This window comes from Hylaeus volcanicus, chromosome 8, assembly GCF_026283585.1.
Source record: "Hylaeus volcanicus isolate JK05 chromosome 8, UHH_iyHylVolc1.0_haploid, whole genome shotgun sequence".
NCBI lineage: Eukaryota > Metazoa > Arthropoda > Insecta > Hymenoptera > Colletidae > Hylaeus > Hylaeus volcanicus.
In genome coordinates this window covers 9,295,060-9,319,581 of record NC_071983.1, presented here as the reverse complement: position 1 = coordinate 9,319,581, position 24,522 = coordinate 9,295,060, and the positions used below count along the sequence as shown (strand labels likewise).

Below are 24,522 nucleotides of genomic sequence, written 5' to 3'. Positions count from 1 at the left end.
AGGAAGTCCTACCATAATTGAGACGAATCGAGAATAAAATAGTATCGTACTTTTATTTCCCTTTCGAACGTACAAGTTTCTCGAAGCGTCGAGCAACAAAGTCTGACATTACAGGTCTGGGTCCAAAAAGACCCAGCGTACGCCACGCGACGGTTAACCCGAGAAAACGCCAAAAGCCCCAGTGGTATCGGTTAGAAACCAATCAGCTTCTAATGAAGGTGGAGCTTGACGAGGAAATCTCCACCTACTCTTAAAACGCGCTATTTCTCTCCTCTCGTGCGTGCGTGTCGCTCCGCGTGGAAGGCAGAACGCGTCAGGGAACAGCGGGAGTGAGAGAGAAAGAAACGCAAACGTAGGAGGAGGAACGAAGAGAAGAAACAAATGAAGAGGCCGAGGAGGAGATCTTCAAGTACGTTTTAACTCGGCCAAGTCAGTTGGCATTCCGCCGCACCGACTAATACGATGGCTTCGTTCGAACACGGTTTCCGCAGCGATCTCTCCACGAAATCAATCGGCCAATAGTGAATTACGCGCGCGTCCCGCACGGATAAACGAGGATTCAATCTTCCAGTGGAACGTTGGCACGATCGAGCGACGATCCCCGTATTTCTATAGTGGGTGTTCGCGCGAACTTTCATCCGCGAACGAGACACCAATCCTCCGGAAGACTCGTAAAGTAAATGTTACGTTGCCATTGAAACAAACTTTTCCATATAACGTGACGAGAATACGAAACTTTCGTCGATGAATTCGCTGGATCGAGAAACTTTTACAACTTCTCGCGAAAGTACCGACTACGAAGGATTTCTTTGAACATCTTTGCTACCGCAGACAACAGGACAACGGCTGAAAAGACGATCGATCCATAGATCCAGACGAGTTCGTACGCTGGCGACTCGAGATACGTGAATCTTTCACGATCCGTAGAGAATTGATTTTAACCAGGGTACACCGATTCTACCGACGGAAATTGATATTCGTGTAATACAATAATTGGGTTGCCAGGCTTTTCTTCGTCTCGTATAATTTGCATCCTCGCATTTGACTTCCCGACGCGAAGGGTGAAGATGCGCGTTGACCCGAGTCACCCCTTTCAATAAGGGCTGCGGGAATCTGAGACGAATCGTAAATTGATCGTAACGACGTAACTGAATCTCGATCCTAACCGTCGCTAATACGTTCAGCGATAAATCGTAAAAATTTCCGCGCTGAAACGCCACCACGCGAAAGAATCTAAGCGCATCCGTGGTAACCGTTGGTGCACGATAAGTGCGGCAAAATTGATGCACCGTCGTTCGACGATTACTATTCAACCAGCGCGTGATCGTTCGAATACAAATGGGGAACATGAAACAACGAGGGTAAACAGCGCGGTGGATAATATTTTTGGAAAGCCAGTAAAACGTTTTTGGGAGGTCGTAAACACATTGAGCCGCGGTCGACCGGCACGTGGCATTCGAGACCTCTAATTGCCCTGTCACGCTTCACCTCGGCGATGCTTCAATTAACGTATTCGGATGTAAATTACGCGTGAAAGGCCTCCCTTAGCCCTCTTGTATCTTCGTTCCTCCATAAATAATTGTTACATCTCGGTGAACGACACGACGGTTCCGCTGTATCCACAGACAGCTCGTTTCCGCAGCCCCCGAAACCCGGGAAATGTCATTTTGTGCTTCGTCGGACACCACGATTACGAGATTATCGTGCAACGTTCACCTCGGCGCCGCGAAATAATCGATTTCGAGAACGTGCGATTCCGCGAGCGCGAAGAGATCGTGAATCGCGTCGTTCACCAAAGGGATATTAATCGACGCTTCGGTGAACAAGCCGAACAGGAGGCAAAATGTTGTGCGCAAATTCGGAACAAGAAGGAAACAACGGCGTGATTGCATCACAGATCGCGAATCCTCATGCTCCGCAAGACTTCACGGTCTCGCGTCTTTTATCGACGCCGACACATTCGCTGGGTAAGAATCCTTAAGCCATCGGCGTTCTTTTTATTTCTCCCGCGTTACGATGGGGAAAGTTTTATTTACAAATAATCAATCAACGATGTCAGCTCTTTCAAATATTGGACACAATTTGAAATAAAGGGTGATAACTACTTCTTTTGATATAAATACTTTTACATTTTATGTTTCAAATTTGTCACATTTATGATTCATAATATAGAGTAACGTTTTTTTAACTTTCATTTTCCATCGTATTATAGAGTTGAATGTTCCAGTATCGCCGAAGATACCGAAAGCTACATGGTCGCAACGTGCTTGGGCTGTGATCGTTGCTCGACAATTTTATCCCAGTCAATTCTAATTACCATCTCCTTATTTTATTTCCTATTTAATTATTATTATAAGAGTTGCTTAACACTTTCATATCAGAAATGGCGCTTCCTGTTTTTGATGGACCGCTATGCAGAGACAAGTTAATACTTTCGATTAGGTCTAACCAAGCTCGATGAAAAAAGGATTATCAGCTTTAACTTGCGCGTCGCAGCAGTGGTTTACGTAATTTTCTCTACACCCGTTCGATATAATTCGCGCAAACGCTTACGTAACGTGACAGGAATTGCTAAACCGCGGTTTAGAGACGCGCATTTCACGGAGAGGCAGACAACCGGAATATATCCTTGACGCGTTTCCACGTTCAATCCACGGTCCACGGTGCGTTTGATTCCATCGAAATCACGCATTTCCACTCATGCTGTTCGCGTTATACCGCTTTGATGAACGATCAAGCACAGTGGATTCATTCAAGAATAGCCGCGCATGTGCCGCCTCTCTTCTCATTCTGCTTTGGTTTTTTGAACGCGTTTGCTTCTGTATCGCGCGCGGCATCTCGGACCATCTTGCTTGGATTTTCGTTTCGTCTCGCGCGACACCGCGCGAACAATCATTTCAAGAAAGCACTCAACCCTCCACTGTGATAGGATCAAGATTCGGCTTAGTGCGAAGCTTACGGGATCTTCCCTATTATTTTTTTTAATCGAAAGATTGATCTCTTATTGTCGCATTTTCTGAAAGTTTAACAAACTCAAGAATATATTCCAACGTTAAAGTTAGTAGAGCAACTTCTTCTTATACGAAAGCTAGGACATAATTCATGCAACAGAGAGTTGAGAAAATGCAAGCGTCGAGTGTTCCTTAGTTTAAGTCTAGACGAGTTTGAATGCGCGATCGTCGATGATTGGCCGAGTGGAACCATCGTTACAGACGGTATATTTTTACAGAATGCAGCGAGAGTTCCTCGCCAGCAGCGAGCAGGAGACCTAGAAGAAGCAGGACGACTTTTTCGGCGCAACAGCTAGCTGCTTTGGAGAGGGTCTTCGAAAGGACGCACTATCCCGACGCTTTCGTCAGGGAAGAGCTGGCAACGCGAGTGTCCTTGTCGGAAGCCAGAGTTCAGGTAACGTCTCGACATTTTCTTGGAAGAGCAAATTAATTCTCTACGTTACAGTAATTGTTCTAAAAAATTGAGGCAAAAGTATTGTTAGTAACCGAGTGACTTTAGAAAAACATTCGAAGCGCATGGCTCAAATTGACCGGTTTGGTTGATTCGAAAACCGAGGAACAACTCGTGTTCCAATGAGAATGTCGAGCACGCAGGCATGATTTTAGGAACATAGTTAGGCATATAAGATAACAATTTACGAAGCAACGCAAACAGAAAAATTCGACGGGCACGTCTCGGTTGACAATTGACACGACGCAAAAAGCTCTGACCTTAGACGCGGTAGTGTCTTTTGAAGACGACTTCCACTTCGCAAAGGGGAAGAATGTCCATCAGAAAAAGTATCGGTGCCGCTGGTGGGCACATGTGTTCCTCGAGATTATGGTGGATAGCGGCAGAAAGACAGGCGGGCGGGGTGAGATGAAGGAAGGAGAGTAAAAAAAAAAGGGAGAAACGGGAGGAGGGTGGAGGTCGCGGATAGCTAGGCAGAAAATCGGAGGAGACAGGTTGTCAGGGCAAGGAGCTATGATTAGCTTGCCGGGATAGCTGCGTCGTTCCAGCAGCAGCGGGCAGCATCTGTGCTTGGCATACGGCACAGGGTATGATGCGCGGTGGTATCCAGCACGTGTGTGGTGTCTCGACTCTTCTCTGTACACGGTCGCGACGAAGAGCACACTTTTCGTTGCTCGTGTCGAGCCATCCGCTACCGCTGCTCCTGCCACGTCCCGCGTCGCCCGCGGATGTCTGTCTATCCGTTTGTCTGCGGGCTGTACGCCTGCCAGGAGCCGTCACGCTGTCCCGTCTTTGCTCGGCGCATCCCTTCTCGCTATTCGTCTCCTTCCTCTCTTCCCTTCGGTTCGCTCTGACTTCGATAAAGGTTGATTTATACTATCCGACACACCACGGCCCGACAAAGATTGTTCTAGGCATTTCATGTATCGTGTGCAGCACTGCACATAGGTATATACGAGTTACTCCCTCGCTTATCGAAGAAATCCGCGTTAGGGGTACTTGAACGAAATCACCCTCCGCTACTACGTACGTCTTCGGCCACCCGAACGCAAACTGTAAGCGAGAGAACCTGGTAAAAACTCACTTCTTCGCGACCCTGAAATTTCATATATTAGTAGTAGAATGGAACATTCTACAAGAGGAAGTTAATATTGCCCTACTTAGATGAAATGTTCTTGCAGTGCCATTGGAGCCCAAAATTTGACTTGTACACTCTTAAATGTGAATACTTTCAGAAAATGCACAAAAATTCGATTTTTTGTTTATCCAACTAAGTGGAATCCCTCTTTAAGATGTTTTAACAGGAAGGTTTCCTTCCCTCGCAGGTATGGTTTCAGAACAGGCGTGCGAAATTTCGTCGAAACGAAAGAAGTTCTGCTATTAATCGGGGCGTCTCCGCGAGCAGGGAAATGGAAGCCGCTTTACCTTTGCGTCCCATCAGAGTGACCCACACCCAGGAAAACAACGCGGAAGCGTTACAGACGTCGCAAACGGCTCCGTATCCGTACAGCGATTATTGGAGATCGTCGCAACATTTCGCCTCTATGCAAGCGACGACAACCTGCCATGGATTCATCAACGGTAATTTGGGAAACGTAAATCTTCCCTCTTACCACCAAACAGAGATCCATGGTGGACTAGACGGTTCGGCGATGAACAGTCTTAACGCGCTTAGGTTCAGAACGCACCCGTACGGAACCACGTATTCCGCCATGCACGCAAGCATGTAATCTTATCTTTACGAAACAAGGAAATCCAATCGTAAGGTGCGTTTATGCTTATCGGTAATACCAAAGACACTTTGTCTCGACCGATAGCTATTTATCGAATACCAAAGCTTTTTATTTCTATTACGTAAGATAATCGTGAAGCGTCGCGAGATAATCTAGCGTTTAAGCACAAAACACAGGGTAAAGAAAGTAACTCGTAATGTTATTTTGTAGAATTGATGTAGCTTAATAAATGATAAAAATCGTATATATATTATGTTATTGATACAAGAAATATATATACAGAAAACGATACTCTAGTCTACGAAGCTATAACGTTATATGTATGTTGATAGTAAAAAACGGAAGATGTATATAAATACAAACATTGAATTACGGAAGAACGGGACGTTCGCTTGTTGCGGCAAGAAACATCTAAAATTACAGTCATAAAACAAGTTTGATTAATTGCACACATATAGAACGTGAACGTTGGCACAAAATTAGAATACGAATTTTATAGATATATACTATTGGTCATGTTCGTGTCCGTTACAGTACTAGACGAGCTACAACCACGTAAAAAGTCTCCAAAAATGTGTTCTTTTGTATGTTAATCGTCCGTCCAAAAATTCTTAAATATACAAATACATCCCTAGTACTATACAGTTACTTGTACATTTTGTACAGCATTGCTCCAGTCCACTTTCGAAGGAACCAAATAAAACGCAGGTGCTATTTTGCTACCGCATGGACATTGACTGCCTGCAATCCAACTAAAAGAGCCCAGCTTTGTACTGCATTTTGGACAATTTAGCTTTCCCTCGAGATTATGCGTTATATCGGGCATCCAAGCCAATGGTTCGACAAATAATATTTTTGTACAAAATTCTGTGGGTTGTTGCTCTTGTTTCTTCTGCGGATCCACAGGCTCGTGCGAAGGTTTTGATTGTTTAGATGTTCTCTTTGTACTTACATGTCTCCAAATTTGTTTCTCCTTCGGCATATGCGGTAAAATATTACTAGCGCTAGCCACGATTCTCCGGCATTTTTTGCAACGGTAGACCGTGGGCTCTGGACGTACCGTAGCCAGAGCTGGATCTGGTTTTATTAATTCTGCGCAGGTTTGCGGTAAAATTTTTGCTTTTCGAACTTTGTCTGCTGCGATTTGTAGCTTATACATCTTAAAATGGACGCTAGTATTGTCTATTCCGTAACTCATTTCTTCATATAGTTTTAGCTGAGCTAAGAATCCGGCATTAGGTCCGATAAAGCGTCGCTTTTCTTTTACCATATCAAACGTATCGGAGAAACTCTTTCCGTATTTTTTCATCAAATATGCAACTACCAATGTAGCAGATCTGGAGACACCAAAATAGCAATGCACCAATATTTTGTTATTTGATTCTAGGGCATGGTCTATAAATTCATAAGAATCACCAAAATGAGTCAAAAGATCCTCGCGTGGCATGTCTGTAACTTGTATGTATTTTATAGTTAAATTTGGCAAAAGCTCTTGAATCTTTCGAGGTAACGGACAAGAATCCACTGTAAGTATGTAGTTTATTTTTGATTCTTTCAGCCATTCGACATCTGTGGCAGCTGTGAGATTTCCAAGAAATAAACCAGGAATAATTTCATCATAACTAGAAGGACCAGCATCAAAATCTTCTCGAAATAATTTGTCTACTGCTTCTTGCGCCATGCTGATTATTCTGAAATAAATAAGAAAGCTACGGCACGCACTTTTAATAGTGACTAATCAATTTCCTCAAGTACAGTATAAAATGCGCACAAATATCGAATAATATTCAACATAATCATAGTAATCAAACAAATTTCTTATAGAACCAAATAATCATTAAATAAAATATAAACCATACACTTGCCATAAAATAAAACGGTTTGTTCTCGAATGACAAAACGTTGGACATCCAAATTTGCCAGCCTATTTACGAATCATGCTCTAAGTGTAAATTAAATTGTTTGTTACCTGACTTAAGCTTACAGCGAATAATTACAGTATGTCGAATCATGGAACTAATTATTCTATGAATTTCATCTAATAATGAAACCTCAGAAACAATAAATTTCGTAAAATGTTTACTTTTTTTCTTACGATACGAAAATTGTTTGTTATAGTCAACGCAATTTATTTCTAAAACGAGTAATGACGAGTAATCAACGGTTTTCAAACTTTCATCATTTCAAACATCTTGCACACGCTTCGATACACATACACGAATACTTATTTTTTATTCTGCGAAAATATAAAACAATAAAAAAGATAATATTTTACATTCACGAAACACAACTTGACACTATGTTTTTAGTTGTCAACATATGAGTACGGTGGCGCCTCAGTGCTTTTATATTTTGTATGGTTCGGTTCTAAATCATGAATTGAACACGCCACAAAATCCTTCAAATTTTTTCACATCCTATATTTTATGTGTTTACAAAAAATACCATACGATACCAACACAAAAACACTGTCCTTAATACATTATAGGACAAGAAATACGATACATTTTTTTTTATGGCATAGCGTGCAAAATCCTTTAAATTTTCAATGGAAATCGTCTTAACCAAACACTACTTGCTCGCGATTTAATAACTAAATTTGACTCCTCCGTTACCAAAAATGAGTTAACGATAGCTTTAATATGTAACTAAAAGGTTACATGTTGAGGTAATATTGTGGATAAATAACTGGAGTGATGGTTTTATGGCATAGTGGCGCCATCTAACGTTAAGAATAGGAACTATTTTGTTTCTGTTTTGAGCACCACAGACAATGTCAATTTAAAATATTATTTCATATCTTTATGTTTTTACTGCAAAACTGTAATTATTATACATAAATAGTGACTTACATAATTTTCGAGTCATATGTTTGCATAAACTAGAATTCATGCAATGTCATCAATTAAAAAAGGGCTTGGACATATTTTTTTGTTAAACGAATTTATTGATTTGAACCAGTGTCAAGCAACATATAATTATATTTGCCACGATTATGACTAGACAGTAAGCCGTAAGTAAGACCTATTTACCGTGTATTCACTGTGATTGACATGCAATTAGAACAGTAATCTATGGAATTGTTTAATCATCGTGTTATAATATCGTAGCTTTCATTGTGGCAAATATAATCAGATTAAATTTTCTCTAATATTGATTTGACCTATTGAAGGTTGCTTAGAAAAAAAATGAAAAACAGTGTTGTTTCTTATTGTGCATTCTTATGTTTAATTTGCATTGTAAAACGTATTGACATACACTAAACATATTGACTAAAAGTACAGAGAAACGTTGAAAAGAAAGAGGGTATAAGAGAAGTGAGTTTTGTAACAATTAAGAACGTACGTATAATTCGAAGTGGTTAACCCATTTTTACACTTTCAAAATGATAGCGGAATAAGTTATTTGACCACGTACGCCGGAAGTGACGCACCCTCGATCTCCACATCACACGGAAGAGTTGCGAGAATATCGCTCAACAGTCGTGCCAAGCTACTGTGCTTGTGTGATCCGTGTTTCTCCAATTTTCTCCCTCTCTCTCGCTCCTTTTACCTGTCTCTGTGTTCTCTTTTCTGCGGTACCACTTGCGTGCGTGCACGTGTGTTACGTGAGTGTATGGGTTACTTTTTGATTTTTGAATAAAACAAGATGCTGATCTCGCAGGAGGTGATTTCTAAAGCGGAGGAAATTGCTGATCAGGTGAATTTACGAGCCCTTATGCTCGATTTATTTTCTATTGTGCGTATAGTTTTGTGTTTGTAAAGAAATTCGTGATAGAAGGCCAGCAGAAATCCTGTAGGAACACAGGTGTACTCCTGTCAACGTCATCGTGGCACGATTGCCTATATATATTCGCATATTTTAAATTAAATCTCTTCCTTCTTCGATTATGCGTTGTTGTAAGAAGCTTTTACAATTACCAAATGTAGCAAACTACTCTTTAGTCCTGCTTGTATACTGGGAAAGGTTAAGACATTCCTGAAGAAGTATATGCAACAAATTTCGCTGTACCACCCGGTTTTCATCAATTTCAAAATAATAGCCCAATGTCCTTTTTATTGTCTGTGTAGTGCATATTTTACTTACTCATCAAATCTATTCTTATATTTTAAGTAAATTAAATTAATGAGAATTTTTAAAAATATGCAAATGTTCATTTTGTTCGCTATTCAATTTCTCTTCTTATGTAATGGTGTTTTCACCATGAATACTCTGTATGCCATGTATTTCTACTCAATTTAATGCCCAATCTTTAATTATTTCTCTTTCATAATATTATTGTAACTGTTATATTTTTTTTAAATAATAGGTAATCCGCAATGGAAAGCACATATTGCCAACTCTTGCAAGACTTTGTCTCATAGCCACATTTCTGGAAGATGGATTGAGAATGTGGTTTCAATGGTCCGAACAAAAAGAATTTATAGCGAACTCGTGGAACTGTGGAACTTTCTTAGCTACAACTTTCGTCTTGGTTAATTTAGTTGGGCAACTTGGAGGATGTATCATGGTCATTGGAAGATTGAAAGTCAGCATTGCCTGTGGAATCTTATTCTTCATAGTGGTCCTGCAAACATTAGCCTACAATATTTTGTGGGATATAACGTTCCTATTCAGAAATTTAGCACTAATAGGTGCTCTTCTTCTTGTTCTGGCTGAATCAAGAGTCGAAGGAAGATCATTATTTGCTGGAGTTCCAAGTCTTGGAGATAATAAACCTAAAAATATGCTACAATTAGCTGGCAGAATTTTGTTGGCATTTATGTTTATCACACTGATTCGTTTTGAGGTATCCTTACTTCAAATCATGCAGGATATTATTGGAAGTACTTTCATGGTATTAGTGACCATTGGATACAAGACTAAACTCAGTGCCTTGTTACTTGTCTTACTATTAACTACACTCAATTTTTACCACAATGCATGGTGGTCCATTCCAGAATATAAAGCACTTAGGGACTTCCTTAAATATGACTTCTTTCAGGTAATAATTTATTTGTTATTATCAGTTAGCCTATTTAATATTCATCTTATTTTAATCTAAAGTCAATAACACAAATATGTTTTCTTACAGACACTGTCAGTAATTGGTGGGCTCTTAATGATAGTGTCTTTAGGCCCTGGAGGTGTATCAATGGATGAACATAAAAAAGAGTGGTAGATGCCATGGTGTCACCTGAATATGCATCATTACATTTTCATGATCACTAAGTAAAAACAGTCTCCCATTCCTGTTCCTTTCTATGCTCAATTGTGTTTACTATACAATTACAATTTTTTGAACAAAACGGTGTAGAATACACTCATTTTGAATTGATCAATGTGGGTACAGGCAACATTGAAGTATCATTTAAACCATGTATTTTAAGACATTGTACATTAAAATACTGAAATTGTAGAGAAAACCACAAGAAACTTCTGGATAGTAATATTAAGATTTAACCAAAATGAATAAAACATCAAGACTAATTTATATTATGAGTAGCGGCATTGTACATATGACACTGTGTTTATCAAGAAAAACAAAATATATTTTTTCTGTGTGTTTTTAATATGCCAATATATTTTAAATTTATAGAAAATAGAGCTATGAAAATATCAAGTTTTCAAGACTTTTATACTCTTATATTATTGTAAATAAATATTCCATTTCGGATTTTCTCATTCATAATTATTTGTACAATCATTACTCGTCAAATAATTATTGCTAATTATCAAATTTAGATCCTTCCAATAATAAATTTTGCTAAAATAAACTGATCTCAAAATAGTCTCTGGGCAAACTTACATGATCAAAGTAGTAATTAACTAGAGCTATTTAATGTTATATTGTGGCATTTAATATAGTGTTAAAACATTCAAAAATTAATTATAAATAAATAATTACCAATAAAAATGAGAATACAAAATGGATATAAACGATTGCCCGTCGCTACAGGAACTACTATTTTAACTGCAAAACCTTTTGCTTACGTTTTACGATCTTTATATCGCAATGAAAGATGTGACCATTGCTTGCAAAGGTAATGCTTAATTAATTAAAACAAAACGAATGTGCAAAAATATTAAATCAGTATCAACGGTAGCTTGGTGGCCCTGATCAGTATCAGTTTAGGTTATCTTTCTAAAGTGATCATTTCCTGTAGTCACATTTGTATTACTGTTTATAAATTGTAATTGTTTACTCATATCGAAAATAAACTTTTTTAATAAATAAAACGTTTGTTAAAGATGAGCATAAATGAAAATCCCATTAAAAAAGGAACTACTATATTTACTGGTAAACCATTCGCTTATGTTCTAAGTTCAAAATTCAGAACTGATCGATGCGATTATTGTCTTAAAAGGTATAATATGATCATTCTGAAAAAATTGAAATGTTGTTTAATATTGATTATATTATATACGTTTCCATCGATTGTTTAAACTATTTTACTACATAATAAGGTTATAAAAATGATATGAAGTACATACTTCATAAGAACATATAGACAGAGTTTCATTGTTTCAGTGGAAAACTATTAAAATGCTCTGCATGTCAATGCGTTTTTTATTGTAACCGATCATGTCAACAAAGTGGTTGGCGCATACACAATACAGAATGTGCAAATTTAAAAAGAATTTCGCCAAAAGTTGTGCCAGATGTGGCACGACTCATGGCTCGTATAATTATAAAACTGAATCAAGGTAAAGGTGAAGAGATGGGATATTATAGTGAAACAAATTACAGGAAATTTAAAGATCTAATGTCCCGTAAGTGCTCTGCAACAGTTAGGAAAATAAAAAATATCTGTTCTATATTGTTTTATTGACACTTAATCTTTTACTCGGTTAGATTATTCTGATATAAAAAAGGATGAAAAAAGAATGGATCATTTTATATGTCTGTGTGGTGTTCTATTTGACTATCTTAGAGATGTTCCTCTGCCAAATTCTGCAGAATTAATAGGAATTTATGGCAGAATATGTATCAACTCTTTTAGTATATTTGATCAGAATATGACTACTATTGGTGTTGGAATTTATTTAGGACCATCTATCATAGACCATAGTTGTGCACCAAATGCTGTAGCCATTTTTGAAGGAACTACCGTAATAATCAGAACAATAGAAGATCTTCCTTGTTTAGATTGGTCTCAGGTAAATTATGTATGCTATTGTAAATAAGTTATAATGAAAGTGTTCATCGGGAAAAAATGTCAAAAGTGCAGTATTATAATGATGATTATGTATATATAGATAAGAATATCATATATTGACATACTTAAAACAACAAAGGATCGACGTGAAGTGTTACAAAGTTCTTATTATTTTTGGTGTACCTGCAAACGATGCGAACAACCAGATGTAATGGCAGAAGCTGCTAAGTGTCCTAATAAATCTTGCATGCATCCTTGTCCTTCTGATGCAGACATATGTCAAAAATGTAGTGCACAGTTTTCAGACAAATTCAAAGAAACCTTTGATGAAGTATCTGATTTTACTGCATATCATTTACAAAACATGAAGAATATGGCTTGTATCCTTCTCAGTAATAATATTGAAGGATTGAATTACCAACTAGACTCAGTGAAAACATATATATAATTTCTTTAACAGGAAGCTTAGATCTAGATATAAGCAAGATGTGCCTCAAGAAACAAGAAGGTATTTTACATCCTCTTAATGTACAGCATGTGCAAACTTTGCAAAGTGCTTTTGATTCAGCTATAAGTTTGCAACATTGGGAAGAAGCAGAATTCTATGGCAGGAAGCTTATTAATGCCTATTTGTAAGTAGAAGATCTCCTCAGTTTATAATATTCATAAATAAAAAGTAACAAGAAATTTTCATATTTCAGAGCATATTATGGAGAAATACATCCATTCACTGGAATATTGTACTTTATGATTGGAAAAATACAATTACAGCTGGAAAAATCAAAGCAGGCTATGGAAGCATTAGAAAAAGCAAATTTAGTGTTAACAATAACACATGGAAAAAAGCATACTTTGTTAAGAGAAAATTTAGAGCTCAAACTAAGTATTATGGTCAATAAATCATTTTCTATTTACTAAAATGTATCGACAATTTGTAATTGTAATATTAAATTATATTGATATTTAAATAAATATATTTAATCCTTGAGTTTAATTAAAAATGCTGTCCTCGTTAATTTTTTGAACGTATAAACAAGATTTTGGAAAACACCGCTTTCACTATTACCAACTTCACAATTTTAGTACATAGCTCAAATAGCGTGTTCAAAAGTGTAACCGGTAATAAACATTTTTAAATATTTACTTATTAGATAAACTTATAGCAATTTGTAATGTTTGGTAGTCGTATGCATTAGTACATACCTATTTATGGCAATAAAATTTAATGGTTAGGTACCAACATTACAGGGAAAAAATAAGTACAGCTGCTAAGTGACAGCTGCTTCAGTTTTGTTAGATCGGTTATCTTTTTCGAATGAACTTTTATTTTCTATGGAAAATTTAGAATAACATGTGGTAAGCAATCTAATTATCTGCTATTCTCTGTGATTGACGAAAAAGATAAAAGTAATGTGTTCATGTTTCCCCAACAAGTTTTAAGTGTACTTTGGAATATTATTATAACAAACATTAGTTAATATTGACTTGTTTACTAACGAAATGCGTCCTCGTATTTTTTTACTGTGTTAGATAATCAAATCGATCGCGTAATACTTTCAATTCAATAGATCTTATATACGGTTAAATCGAAAATTTTATTACATGTTTAATTTATTATTTGTGACATTTGTATTATTGTTTAAAAAAAAATAAATGGTTCCTTTAATAGTTTTCATTGTTCAACAATTGCCCTATATAAGTTTAACTAAAGTCACATGATGCTACTTTATCGTAGTATTAGCTCCAATTATATTTTATTCAATGAAACCAAAGGAATTTAATTTTTGTGTATTCCTTCTATTTAGATATTTCTTTTAACATTAATAAGGATACTTTCCTAAAACATTACTGACTGGGTTGAAAGCAAGTGAGCAATGTTATCTGCATTTAAAAGATTAGCTGGAAAATCTGATGGAGTTGGCAATGTATCTCTTAGACCAACTCATCAATCGATGCCAACAACATTACAAAGAAAGTTTTCCAAAGGTGTACAGTATAACAGTAAGTATACTCTAATGGTTTTTAAGGAAAATATAAAATTCTTGAAGTAAAAGAAATTATGTTTTCAGTGAAAATTATTATAAAAGGTGATAGAAATGTGGGAAAGACATGTTTATTTCATAGACTTCAAGGCCAAAAATTTATAGAAGAATATATACCAACAGAAGAAATACAAGTGACCAGCATTCAATGGAATTATAAAGCTACTGATGACATTGTTAAAGTGGAAGTTTGGGATGTGGTAGATAAAGGCAGACCAAGAAAAAAATTGGAAGGACTGAAAATGGATAATTCGCCATCTGAAAACATTATTGAAGAACCCGCATTGGATGCAGAATTTCTTGATGTGTATAAAGGGACCAATGGTGTTATTATTATGATGGACATAACAAAATCCTGGACATTTGATTATATACAAAGAGAACTTCCAAAAATACCTAGCCATATTCCAGTTATTGTTTTAGGAAATCATTGTGATATGGCACATCATAGGACAGTCACAGCAGACCATGTGACATACTTTATCGATTCATTACATGAAAGATCGGCGCAAGTAAATTTGCTGTTATTATTAGTCATACTTGTTTGAAAAAACATGCTCGTAACATTCTTTACTTTCTTATTTTTGACAGGTAAGATATGCAGAATCATCTATGAGAAATAGCTTTGGATTAAAACTTTTGCACAAATTCTTCAATCTTCCATTTCTTCAACTACAACGAGAAACACTTTTGAAACAACTTGAAACCAATGAAGAAGAAACTTGTTTGACAATACAAGAACTTGACCTCTTTCAAGATAGTGACGACGCTGATTATAACAAATTTTTGGATAATCTTGTTAACAGAAGAAGAGCCATTGCGGACTCTGTCTCTGCCAGTATTCTAGTCCCTAATGTTACATCTTCTCTAAGCAGTCATCAAATATCATCCTCTAATGGTAATACAAATGTAAATGCTGAAGTTAGGAGATCAGTTTCAATGCCTGGCCCCATAGGAGGTGGAACACCTATTCCAGTGAAAAATATAGATTTAAAATCACCACCAAAGAAGGAAAATATTATGAATGCTTTAGAGAATCAAGGAGTTCTTATTAAAAACTCACAGACTGCATCGGCATTATCAACCACACAAGCTATGTCAAAGACAGATTCTAAGATGGCGGAATTATTAAATGATAATTCCGATAGAAGAGACTCAATTGGCAAACCACAATCGCTTATGTCAAAAATATTTGGTAATAAAAAGGAAGATGAAGTGGACAAAGTAGTACATATTAATAGCACGAATACAAACACACCATTAACTAGTGTTGAAGATTTCGTACCGGACGATGGTCTTTTAGATCGATCATTCTTAGATGACAGTCAAATTTCGCCACAGAAAGTACAGCATGAAGAGCTAGATTCTGAAAGGTATACTGTAAGCCAATTAAACAAAATGAAATAAAACTTAATTTGTTTTTCATTATTATTTTTGTTAACAGTGATACTGAAACTGCAAATCCTTTGGTTGCTGGTTACGAGGATGATTTATCATCAACTGAAGAAACGACACCTCCTGTTCAGCCAAAATTAGCTGAGAATCCTTTATCCAAACAAAAACACAAACGCGATGCTGTATTGAACGCAGAAATAAATCCAGAAAAACTACGTCAAACTGACAAGCGTGATTCTGTTTCGTCTATAGAGCAAGAATTGCAAATATCGAATAATTTCGATATAAGTGAACAGCAGGAAATTAGTTCAGATGCATTCGATAGTTGGCTTCGACGTGATTCTAAATGGAGACAAAGTCCCGAAGGTGGTGAAGATGTGAGCAGCAACAGTATGAGGAAAGACAGGCTAGAATTAAGTGATAAAAGTTTAGACGTGAGTGTCACAAGTTCTAATGTTCATCTAGAATTACTTGACAATACTAGTGTACGGCATATGAGTTCTGATGGTGGGAGCCCTGTATTAAAAGAAAAGAAAAAGCACAAAGAAAAGGTACATGCTAGTTATAAAGTGTTTTTTGATGCAGTTTCATTTTATAATAATATGGCCTCGAATGAAATTTATTTTAGACGGAAGACAAGGAAAAAAAGAAAAAGAAAAAAGCTAAGGATAAAGACAAGGATAAAGATAAAACAGATAAAGCAGAAAAGAAAAAGAAACGTTCGCTACACCGTTCAAGAGATGAAAACAGAGAACGCGACGAGCTCGAGGAATTCCTTAATGGTTCTGCGACTAGAATTGGCGTTGATGTTGCCTATGAAGCGATATAGCATTTTGCTTAAATAACGTTACATTTAATCGTATTTTTCATTAATAATATTGTCTTCTGGTAAGACACCCAAAATGTCCTTTAATGATGAATTTTCTAAAATGAAATTCAAATTAATGTTTACAAGTACTTTTACAGCAAGCAATGTGCAATATAATGGTTATGTTCAAATTCTGTATATGATAAAATCATGTTATGAACCATAACAACAAAGAATTTTTAGTAAACCAAACGTAAAATCATATTTTTAAGTTCAATCCTTTAATACTTGTTTCATTAGTATTCTACTTGCATCTGATGTAAAAATGTGTATACGATATCATTCAAATTCAAATATTTTATCATTGCATTTTTAAAAGCATTTGTGACCGAGTGTATTTAAAATATTTATTTTGATACTTAACATTTTCACTAATAACGTATTTTTTTAAATATTTGATACAAGTATTGACTGTATGTTTTCAGCAATGATCATTTTTATTGTTGAGTATGTTGTTTAAAATAGATATTAAAAAATTTAATAAATTAATGTTAGTTAAGAAATGTTACATAATTATTGTTTCTTTTTCGCGTATATCATTATAGCTTCATGTTAATATGTGTATATAAATAAACAAGAAATTGTCATATTACATATACCTTCTTTCTATTCGCAATACCTTACAAACATAGGGACTGCTTTGTGCTTATCCCAATTTATCATTTTTTAAAATAGTATCAGTGGGGCCATCAGTGAGAAAACGCCTAAGTTTGTAGCGAAAAATTTATAACCATACCCGCTCACAGAGCGGTTTACTGAGCGGTAGCCTTTCTGAATTCACCCTATGTCTATAGTACTGAACTATAGTCAACTATAATAGTATTGTATGGTATCATCGTATCATGTAAGGTCATGCCGACAGTTGTGTCTATTGCACATTATGTTGTATTACTACTAATTGAAGGATATTGAGTATGAATCAGTGAAACGAAACTTTAGGAAAAATGTCCTTGTGTTTACGCACTCTTCCCAATAAATTTACATCTTTTGTCAATACACGAAAACAAGTAACAAAAATCAACCGTCACTTACCAAAGCATGTTAAATCATCTCTATTCGAAGAGGTATATACTTGATACTTTGTAAGGACAATCAATAATTGTTAGAATTTCAACAGCACTTTTATCTATTAATAACCAAAATATCTTTCTTCTAAATTATTACTACTTTCTATCGCTATACAAAATTGCCGAAATAAGTTAACCTTAAAATTCTTATATAATATGGATTTTATTGTAATAACTGTATATATTGATAATTTATTTTGATACATATTGACAAAAGTCATAAAACTAAAATATGAATAAACAAGGATATGTTTTATTGGGTTACAGGCTACATCATGTACAACAATAAATTCTGGAGCAAGATCTTTAAATCCTACAATTCATCTACTGGGTCAATATGTACCATTGACGAACATTAAGACGTATACAGAACAATCACAGATATTAAACAGAAACTGTAACTGTAATCAACAACAAACAGCATGGTTAAAACAGCAGAGACAAAGAAATAGTCGAACGTTGGATACAATTAATAATAATTTTACAAATAATTCTGTATTAAATAATGATACACGATGGTCAAAATCTCACACAGATACTGAGTATATTCATAAAAATAAGAAGTCTTGTCTCCTTCCTATTGACATGGTGGCACTTAAGAAATCTGTAGATAATAGTTCATCTAATTCTGGAAAGCAAGGAATTCTTTACACAGAGTTTTCTCCTAAAGTGCAAAATGTAAATGAGAATCAACCTTCTGAAGATCGCAAACCATCTGAAGAACAATTGCAATATGCATTTGACACCCTCAGTAAAGATGTATGCAATTTTATTATAAAAATTTGACATCTGGAATGATATGAAGACTAATCATTTCTTTTAAACATTTTCTTCTAGTTACCTATGTTGTTTGTTAAAACAATGGATTATACATTGTATACTAATGATATTATATTTATAAATAATATTAAAGGAACAACAACTACGTAAGTAGAAACCTCTAAAATATTTTTTACTGTTCATGTTATTTATAAAAATGTAATAGTAGTTCTATATAGTTGAATTTACATGTATTACAGAAAATGTATATATTAGAAAATGTTTTACAGGGGACTCGTTAATTATATAAAGCAAATAGCTATGGTTAAAATAGTAGGTCACATAAAGTTTGCTTTTGTTAAACTTGAAATTATAAAAATTACCATGCATCCAGAAGATAATAGTATTAAAGTTCGATGGCGTATAATAGGTGTTTCTGGTACACATATATTTCTTACATTTTGGAAACTTAAAATTTGGAAGATAAAGTCATATTTAAAGGATCGACAATCGTAAGTAAATTTAATATCATTTCACAAATCTATTTTTATATCTTATCATACTAATTATAAAAATTTATCAATAGGTGGTATGACGGTTTTTCTACGTTTTATGTTAATAATGACGGTAAAATATTTAAACATGTCGTTGACAAAATGATGCCTGATATAGATTCGTGTGAAAAAATAAAAACCCCCGTTGAAGCAAAATTAGCTTTATTTACAGCATTACTAGGTTTGGATTCTTATACTTTTACTGAATTTTGTTCCAAATTAAAATCTCATATTACTCAAATAAAATAAGAGAAACAAATATAGCAAAATTTGTGAAGTTACTGCACTAAACAAGAAATTCTTCATAGCATCAAAGGACATTATCTGCTTTGATATATTGCTTTGATACGTCTAGATAATTGCACGTGTGAATAAACACATGCAAGTAAACTTTGTATAATTATAATAAACTACAAAAATTGAATTTGGGGGAATTATTTATGAATCACTTTTTGAATGGTTTACAGCAACAATGAACTAAGAATAAGCGAAGACTCTACAACTTGTTAATATCACTAAAGTTGTACAAATTATGTAGTTTCAGGTTATGTTTGTAATTTCCCCTGCTTATCATACATTATGAGCATTTAATAAGAAATCAAATTTAGTAAATTATTATGTATAATAACATTAGTAATTTATACATTATAATTAAATGATTTATTAAATGTAGAAAATGATTGAATTTTATTGTATTTTACAGTTTTACAAACACTCTGTATAAGGTAAAATATATCACAAAGGTATAGAAAATGTTGAATTTGTATCATTATCGCAATTTGTACAGACGATCATTATTTCGTAAAAAATAACTTTATTTAATATTGAAAATTTATACTTAATTAAATAATCGGTATGTTTATTTTATTTAATTGCTCACAAGTCCTGTAAAAGAGACATAAATTACAGCATTATAAATAAAATTGTCGTATTAATGAAGTATATAATTACCTAAATAATCATCCATCAATGTCCCAATGGCAAACTGTAAAAGAATATATGCAACATTATCATATAACAGTATAAAAATAAAGAAACAAATCTAAAGTATTTGAATACAAACAATTCCTGTAGCATCAACCCTTGTACCAACAATTTTCAGTCTTATTTCATCATCTGGTTGAATAATCACATTCTGTAATTGACATTATAATATAATTATAATGTTGGTGCTATTTAAGATATTACCAAAACAAAATTTACCTCATCTTTTGATTTGTAACATGGAGGATTTATGTTTGGACAAAATTGCATATCTGCTGGAATTGACTGCAAATAATTTTATCAATTCATAAAATAAAATTCTAAAATAACTAATTCTACAGTAACTTACATGATGAGATATAAAACATGAAAGTGGGCCTATTTCAGCAAACATTCCAACCTACCAAGATGAAAAAAAAAATAAATATATATATATTTACACATATTCAGCAATTTCATTACCTTGTTTACTTGTGTTACAATAGCATCCAGCACTTCTCCTTTAAATGGTCTAAAGACAATAGCCTTATATTTAACTGGATATACAACAAATCCTTGTCCTGGTTGAATAATTCCTGCACCTATATTATCTATTGTTGTTACAGCAACTACGAAACCGTATCTAAAACACCACCACTCATTAAAATACTTATTCAAAATAAATTTAGCATTTTCAGCATTACTGTAAACTTACTTTCCTGTACAAGTGCCTTCAACTTCTGTATATAATTTTTGTTTCACAGTATCTAACAATTGAGGACCAAAATACCTGGGATGTAACAAAATTTCATGTTCCAATGATATCTGTGAAGATATAACAGCTTTAAATTGCAACATAACTTGATAAAACTGATCTATTATTAATCGTTATTCTATCACAAAAAAGCCGATTTATCAGGATTCATTTTACTTTCGTATATTTTAATTTATTTATAAATGTGTTTTATGTATAAATGACTTACATGATAAAACATAATGCCGTGTTTTGTTATTATAAAATTACACAATATTTAAGAATTCTAAGCTTAACTAGTACACTCGGAATGTTCCACTTTTTAAGGTTATAATCTGAGATCGTTTATTATATGTATATAGTTACCACCATTTGACACTTTTTATTAATATTTAAAAATTTATAATTACTTAAATTTGTGATACATTATTCTGTGCATTTCATTGATTTAATTCGTTACGTTAATAATTTATACGTAATAAAAATGAATCAATACTAAAAGACAATTCTATCAATTCATAAAATACATATTACGGTGTAGGTTATGTATACAAAATTTCGCAGTTGTATATAAATAAAAGGAAATAGTTTGCATCATTGTTTTTATTATTAAACTAGATTGTTTCTTGTTACATTATTTATTTACATACTAAATATATTACAATTTTTTAAATTAATTTTAGAAAAATATAACTCATAATATTTATTCTAGTTCATTAAATACATATTAGAAATTTAAAACTATTTATGACATGCAATGTCATATTTATTTAATAAATTCATGTATCAATTTTAAACAAGCTTTTATACTAGTTTTTAATTGACATAAATTGTTAGTTAAATGTCAAACTAACATTTGTCATTGTTATCTACAGTATTAAATTTTTGTTTAATTTCCAAAGCTAACTTATATCCAAGCTCTGGTCGACGATCCTTTCCTTCAACCATTGCTTTTACTTGATTTGAATTCACAATTACACCATTATTAGCTATAACTGTAGATTTAGTCTTTTCTATATCCACAAGATCTACCCCTCGACTACAGTCATCAATGAGGATAGTTCGGTATCCACTTTTAAGTGCATCAACTGCAGTAGCTCCAACACAAACATCATATGCTAATCCACAAATATATATGTCTGTTGCTCCTGTCTCTTGTAATTGCGAGGACAATGTGGTATCTTGCAACTTTTTATTATCCCAAAACACGGAATACGAGTCCACTTCTGGATTTGTACCTTTGTATACTTTAATTGCATTATTGATGATCTTTAGGTCTTTATGAAGCTCTGCACCCCAAGAATCTTGTATGCAATGACGTGGCCAAAGACGTTGTGATAGTAGTGGTGGCCCTTTGAATGTAACCGTATCATAAACTTGTGCTGCTTCTTTTGAAATTTCACTACTAGAATCAACTTCCCTGTGGGAAGATAAAATGTTCAATTTTATAAATATGTCTATAAAAATGTACTATTGAATTTCATATAAGTAAACAAAGATATATCAATTACCTAAGATGTAAATTATCAATGAAAGAGACATGATCTACAGGATGCCAATCAAGAGAGTAGAACACAGCATCAAATTGTACAGTTTCTAATAAACGATTGATTGGCTCAATCACTTCTGAACCATCATGCTGTGCAGCACATTGCTTAATGTTTAAGGAACCTGTAATAAAATCATTTTGTACATCTACAATCAGAAAAGCACTCTTTGGACGACAGCATATTTTAATCCAACGATTCCAGCACATCTGCAAAATTACAAACAAAATTACTTTAAATTTGAAAAATGATAAATATGTCAGAATAGATCTTAATTGTATCAGAAAACGAATTATTTACAAATATACCTCGAATTCTTCCCTGTCAATCTTTCCATCTCCTTTCCAATCAAATATATTATATATTTCATTCAACTGTTTTTTTTCAAGAGTGTAAATTTTTCCACGATCATTACGAAATAATGCACGACAAATTAGTTCAAATTCTGCAAGAGATAAATATCCATCTCCATCTTTATCAAAAGCAGTAAAACACGCATCCATGTCCTTTCACTGTGGCTACTTGTTCCTAAGTCATTTGTTTAATCAATACTCATATTAGCAGTGCATACCACATTATATACTACTTTCCATGCATCCTTACAGGCAAAACTGCTGATAAAATACTGCAGTGTATTTCTATATGATCTATTTCAATTTTACTGCAATGCAGTACTAACTTTTCATATTTGGACTTAGTAGTTGGAAAGTTCATTCATTAAATCACAATCATAATAAAGTCGATTATATCATCTGCTTCAATGATATAACATTTTATTTGGTACGCAAATGTTAAATAATTAAAATTTTATTAGACACTTCTAAAAAGTTTTTATTACTGTGTATCTCAAATTAAAAGATTACATCAGAAATTATAAAATATATATTCTTCTGTTTATATGTTAAGTAACATGTAGTTATATATAATTTGGGATCATTGTGAAAATCTTTGATGAGTCAATAATGATATATCAAATGCTGCTTCCGGTTCTAATAATTCATTTACTTTATATTTCATAGACTCTTCGTAAGCATATGTGACAGATGTATCCGTTAGTTGCAGATTACATTGCGCTAAAATTAAAATACAATTACGCAGTCGTGCGCAAACTTCACGATTCTCCTGTGGAATTCTAGTTAAATCTTGAGTAAAGCCTCCCTCTGATCTATCAGTGTCTTGTTTACTAGCTCCAATCCATATATAACCATTGTTTCCTAATATTAAACTTATACCACTTTCCAAATTGTGAAAATGTGTTTTCTTTCGTTTTATGAGGGCTGGTGAAACTTTTATCATTATACCCTGAGATAATTTACCATACTTTAAGACTCTAGTATGTAATGAAAGCGAGCCATCTACAAAAGTACTTTGTACTTCTGCACAAATTAAGTCTCCTTCCTGGAGATACCTTCGCATAGTTTGTTCATCTTCTGCAGATCTTCTCCTCTAATGAATTACAAAAAAATATTGCATTTTAAACAGAATTATAAACGGGGTTACAATTCTATTTTCATATCATACCAATTCTCCTCCAGGTAAATTAACGCTGGATAATAACAGTACAGAGTCAAGTTTGGAATTTGTATCAACTTTCCATCGTTTTTGTTGTACTTCAGTTATTCGGCCAACAACAACATCTCCTATTTCGCCCTGGTAACGTGCTTTCAACGGTCTTATCGATATAAGTTTGTTTACTTTTTCTAACACACCAGCTACGGATGCACGTAATGTGTTTTCATCATCTACATATGTTCCGTGACCTCTATTAAAAATGCATATGAAATGAAAATTCTGCTTTTTATTCATAAGTGGCTTGTAGATACCGTTTTTACCTCAAAAAGTCAGGTTGACTAGATATTTCTTCTCCTGGTGTATATATTCGCGGCTGAATTTCTTCACTTCTGATTAAGTTTGGATTGACTCTATTCACAGCTAAACGTACATTAATAGGTGGATATTCCTCCATCGTAATTAAGCGATAATATTTTTATATTTTATATACGTAACAATTACTATATGCATTAATGTGTTGTATGTAACTTATTTTACGTTATATTTCAAGCATGCTGCAAGGTTATGTTCAAGTATCATCATACGATGCTTGGACAGCCATGGACATGCATGGACAGCATCAGACAGCATCAAATACATTTGAATTCTTATCATTCTTGTTAGAAATTGATTACTTTATTATTCCACAACCAAAGTAACGGATAGGGAAGTGTATTAATATACGATA

At 34.1% G+C, this 24,522-nt stretch overlaps 9 protein-coding genes across 12 annotated transcripts; 5 read left to right on the top strand and 4 right to left on the bottom strand.

Moving 5' to 3' along the window:
• Positions 1–267: 267 nt before the first annotated feature.
• LOC128881333 (paired mesoderm homeobox protein 2-like) lies at positions 268–5,439 on the top strand. The gene is made up of 3 exons (XM_054132276.1): positions 268–1,967; positions 3,230–3,405; positions 4,788–5,439. Exons 1-3 carry the CDS (start codon positions 1,844–1,846, stop codon positions 5,190–5,192), a joined length of 705 nt encoding a protein of 234 aa, XP_053988251.1. The 5' UTR covers positions 268–1,843; the 3' UTR covers positions 5,193–5,439.
• Positions 5,424–7,598, bottom strand: LOC128881329 (dual specificity protein phosphatase MPK-4). The gene is made up of 2 exons (XM_054132271.1): positions 7,165–7,598; positions 5,424–6,886 (listed from the first exon to the last, which is right to left on the bottom strand). Exon 2 carries the CDS (start codon positions 6,874–6,876, stop codon positions 5,833–5,835), a length of 1,044 nt encoding a protein of 347 aa, XP_053988246.1. The 5' UTR covers positions 6,877–6,886; positions 7,165–7,598; the 3' UTR covers positions 5,424–5,832.
• Positions 7,599–8,586: 988 nt separating this feature from the next.
• Positions 8,587–10,742, top strand: LOC128881332 (surfeit locus protein 4 homolog). Its single transcript, XM_054132275.1, has 3 exons — positions 8,587–8,894; positions 9,505–10,179; positions 10,270–10,742. Exons 1-3 carry the CDS (start codon positions 8,844–8,846, stop codon positions 10,354–10,356), a joined length of 813 nt encoding a protein of 270 aa, XP_053988250.1. The 5' UTR covers positions 8,587–8,843; the 3' UTR covers positions 10,357–10,742.
• A 270-nt stretch (positions 10,743–11,012) lies between these two features.
• LOC128881326 (histone-lysine N-methyltransferase SMYD3-like) lies at positions 11,013–13,351 on the top strand. Of its 3 annotated transcripts, XM_054132268.1 has the most exons (7): positions 11,132–11,218; positions 11,427–11,542; positions 11,707–11,948; positions 12,031–12,335; positions 12,435–12,714; positions 12,804–12,966; positions 13,036–13,351. In XM_054132268.1, the coding sequence occupies exons 2-7, from the start codon at positions 11,427–11,429 to the stop codon at positions 13,250–13,252; spliced, it is 1,323 nt and encodes a 440-aa protein (XP_053988243.1). In that variant the 5' UTR covers positions 11,132–11,218; the 3' UTR covers positions 13,253–13,351. The 3 variants fall into 3 exon arrangements, with proteins under 3 accessions (XP_053988242.1, XP_053988244.1, XP_053988243.1); XM_054132267.1 differs by lacking the exon at positions 11,427–11,542 and having other exon boundaries at positions 11,013–11,218; positions 13,036–13,350; XM_054132269.1 differs by having other exon boundaries at positions 11,013–11,475; positions 13,036–13,349.
• Positions 13,352–13,554: 203 nt separating this feature from the next.
• On the top strand, positions 13,555–17,233 carry LOC128881324 (rab-like protein 6). Its single transcript, XM_054132265.1, has 6 exons — positions 13,555–13,690; positions 14,140–14,335; positions 14,404–14,888; positions 14,968–15,749; positions 15,821–16,322; positions 16,400–17,233. Exons 2-6 carry the CDS (start codon positions 14,209–14,211, stop codon positions 16,598–16,600), a joined length of 2,097 nt encoding a protein of 698 aa, XP_053988240.1. The 5' UTR covers positions 13,555–13,690; positions 14,140–14,208; the 3' UTR covers positions 16,601–17,233.
• A 193-nt stretch (positions 17,234–17,426) lies between these two features.
• Positions 17,427–19,906, top strand: LOC128881327 (uncharacterized). Its single transcript, XM_054132270.1, has 5 exons — positions 17,427–17,703; positions 17,974–18,465; positions 18,544–18,632; positions 18,756–18,977; positions 19,052–19,906. Exons 1-5 carry the CDS (start codon positions 17,584–17,586, stop codon positions 19,266–19,268), a joined length of 1,140 nt encoding a protein of 379 aa, XP_053988245.1. The 5' UTR covers positions 17,427–17,583; the 3' UTR covers positions 19,269–19,906.
• LOC128881335 (DNA-directed RNA polymerase II subunit RPB7) lies at positions 19,690–21,186 on the bottom strand. Of its 2 annotated transcripts, XM_054132279.1 has the most exons (8): positions 20,966–21,171; positions 20,698–20,807; positions 20,466–20,625; positions 20,353–20,403; positions 20,223–20,288; positions 20,083–20,154; positions 19,971–20,004; positions 19,690–19,904 (listed from the first exon to the last, which is right to left on the bottom strand). In XM_054132279.1, exons 1-8 carry the CDS (start codon positions 20,975–20,977, stop codon positions 19,888–19,890), a joined length of 522 nt encoding a protein of 173 aa, XP_053988254.1. In that variant the 5' UTR covers positions 20,978–21,171; the 3' UTR covers positions 19,690–19,887. The 2 variants fall into 2 exon arrangements, with proteins under 2 accessions (XP_053988254.1, XP_053988253.1); XM_054132278.1 differs by lacking the exon at positions 19,690–19,904 and having other exon boundaries at positions 19,951–20,004; positions 20,966–21,186.
• Positions 21,187–21,431: 245 nt separating this feature from the next.
• On the bottom strand, positions 21,432–22,786 carry LOC128881330 (nicotinamidase). Its single transcript, XM_054132272.1, has 3 exons — positions 22,592–22,786; positions 22,248–22,492; positions 21,432–22,156 (listed from the first exon to the last, which is right to left on the bottom strand). Exons 1-3 carry the CDS (start codon positions 22,784–22,786, stop codon positions 21,586–21,588), a joined length of 1,011 nt encoding a protein of 336 aa, XP_053988247.1. The 3' UTR covers positions 21,432–21,585.
• A 296-nt stretch (positions 22,787–23,082) lies between these two features.
• On the bottom strand, positions 23,083–24,425 carry LOC128881331 (exosome complex component RRP4). Its single transcript, XM_054132273.1, has 3 exons — positions 24,116–24,425; positions 23,805–24,045; positions 23,083–23,729 (listed from the first exon to the last, which is right to left on the bottom strand). The coding sequence occupies exons 1-3, from the start codon at positions 24,247–24,249 to the stop codon at positions 23,217–23,219; spliced, it is 888 nt and encodes a 295-aa protein (XP_053988248.1). The 5' UTR covers positions 24,250–24,425; the 3' UTR covers positions 23,083–23,216.
• Between the last annotated feature and the right edge of the window lie 97 nt (positions 24,426–24,522).

Excerpts from the sequence above, each read along its gene's own strand:
- LOC128881333 (XM_054132276.1), top strand. The coding sequence starts at position 1,844 with ATGTTGTGCGCAAATTCGGAACAAGAAGGAAACAACGGCGTGATTGCA. Across the intron at positions 1,968-3,229 it reads GACGCCGACACATTCGCTGG|AATGCAGCGAGAGTTCCTCG; the intron begins GTAAGAATCCTT and ends ATATTTTTACAG. Across the intron at positions 3,406-4,787 it reads TGTCGGAAGCCAGAGTTCAG|GTATGGTTTCAGAACAGGCG; the intron begins GTAACGTCTCGA and ends CTTCCCTCGCAG.
- LOC128881329 (XM_054132271.1), bottom strand. The coding sequence starts at position 6,876 with ATGGCGCAAGAAGCAGTAGACAAATTATTTCGAGAAGATTTTGATGCT.
- LOC128881332 (XM_054132275.1), top strand. The coding sequence starts at position 8,844 with ATGCTGATCTCGCAGGAGGTGATTTCTAAAGCGGAGGAAATTGCTGAT. Across the intron at positions 8,895-9,504 it reads CGGAGGAAATTGCTGATCAG|GTAATCCGCAATGGAAAGCA; the intron begins GTGAATTTACGA and ends TTTAAATAATAG. Across the intron at positions 10,180-10,269 it reads TTAAATATGACTTCTTTCAG|ACACTGTCAGTAATTGGTGG; the intron begins GTAATAATTTAT and ends GTTTTCTTACAG.
- LOC128881326 (XM_054132267.1), top strand. The coding sequence starts at position 11,091 with ATGAGAATACAAAATGGATATAAACGATTGCCCGTCGCTACAGGAACT. Across the intron at positions 11,219-11,706 it reads TGTGACCATTGCTTGCAAAG|TGGAAAACTATTAAAATGCT; the intron begins GTAATGCTTAAT and ends TCATTGTTTCAG. Across the intron at positions 12,336-12,434 it reads CTTGTTTAGATTGGTCTCAG|ATAAGAATATCATATATTGA; the intron begins GTAAATTATGTA and ends ATGTATATATAG.
- LOC128881324 (XM_054132265.1), top strand. The coding sequence starts at position 14,209 with ATGTTATCTGCATTTAAAAGATTAGCTGGAAAATCTGATGGAGTTGGC. Across the intron at positions 14,336-14,403 it reads CAAAGGTGTACAGTATAACA|TGAAAATTATTATAAAAGGT; the intron begins GTAAGTATACTC and ends TTATGTTTTCAG. Across the intron at positions 15,750-15,820 it reads GAAGAGCTAGATTCTGAAAG|TGATACTGAAACTGCAAATC; the intron begins GTATACTGTAAG and ends TTTTGTTAACAG.
- LOC128881327 (XM_054132270.1), top strand. The coding sequence starts at position 17,584 with ATGTCCTTGTGTTTACGCACTCTTCCCAATAAATTTACATCTTTTGTC. Across the intron at positions 17,704-17,973 it reads AATCATCTCTATTCGAAGAG|GCTACATCATGTACAACAAT; the intron begins GTATATACTTGA and ends ATTGGGTTACAG. Across the intron at positions 18,978-19,051 it reads TATTTAAAGGATCGACAATC|GTGGTATGACGGTTTTTCTA; the intron begins GTAAGTAAATTT and ends ATTTATCAATAG.
- LOC128881335 (XM_054132278.1), bottom strand. Across the intron at positions 20,289-20,352 it reads CATGTTTTATATCTCATCAT|TCAATTCCAGCAGATATGCA; the intron begins GTAAGTTACTGT and ends AATTATTTGCAG. Across the intron at positions 20,005-20,082 it reads GGGTTGATGCTACAGGAATT|TTTGCCATTGGGACATTGAT; the intron begins GTTTGTATTCAA and ends ATTCTTTTACAG.
- LOC128881330 (XM_054132272.1), bottom strand. The coding sequence starts at position 22,786 with ATGGATGCGTGTTTTACTGCTTTTGATAAAGATGGAGATGGATATTTA. Across the intron at positions 22,493-22,591 it reads TTGACAGGGAAGAATTCGAG|ATGTGCTGGAATCGTTGGAT; the intron begins GTATATTTGTAA and ends GTAATTTTGCAG. Across the intron at positions 22,157-22,247 it reads ATTGATAATTTACATCTTAG|GGAAGTTGATTCTAGTAGTG; the intron begins GTAATTGATATA and ends ATCTTCCCACAG.
- LOC128881331 (XM_054132273.1), bottom strand. The coding sequence starts at position 24,249 with ATGGAGGAATATCCACCTATTAATGTACGTTTAGCTGTGAATAGAGTC. Across the intron at positions 24,046-24,115 it reads AGTCAACCTGACTTTTTGAG|AGGTCACGGAACATATGTAG; the intron begins GTAAAAACGGTA and ends CATTTTTAATAG. Across the intron at positions 23,730-23,804 it reads ATTTACCTGGAGGAGAATTG|AGGAGAAGATCTGCAGAAGA; the intron begins GTATGATATGAA and ends GTAATTCATTAG.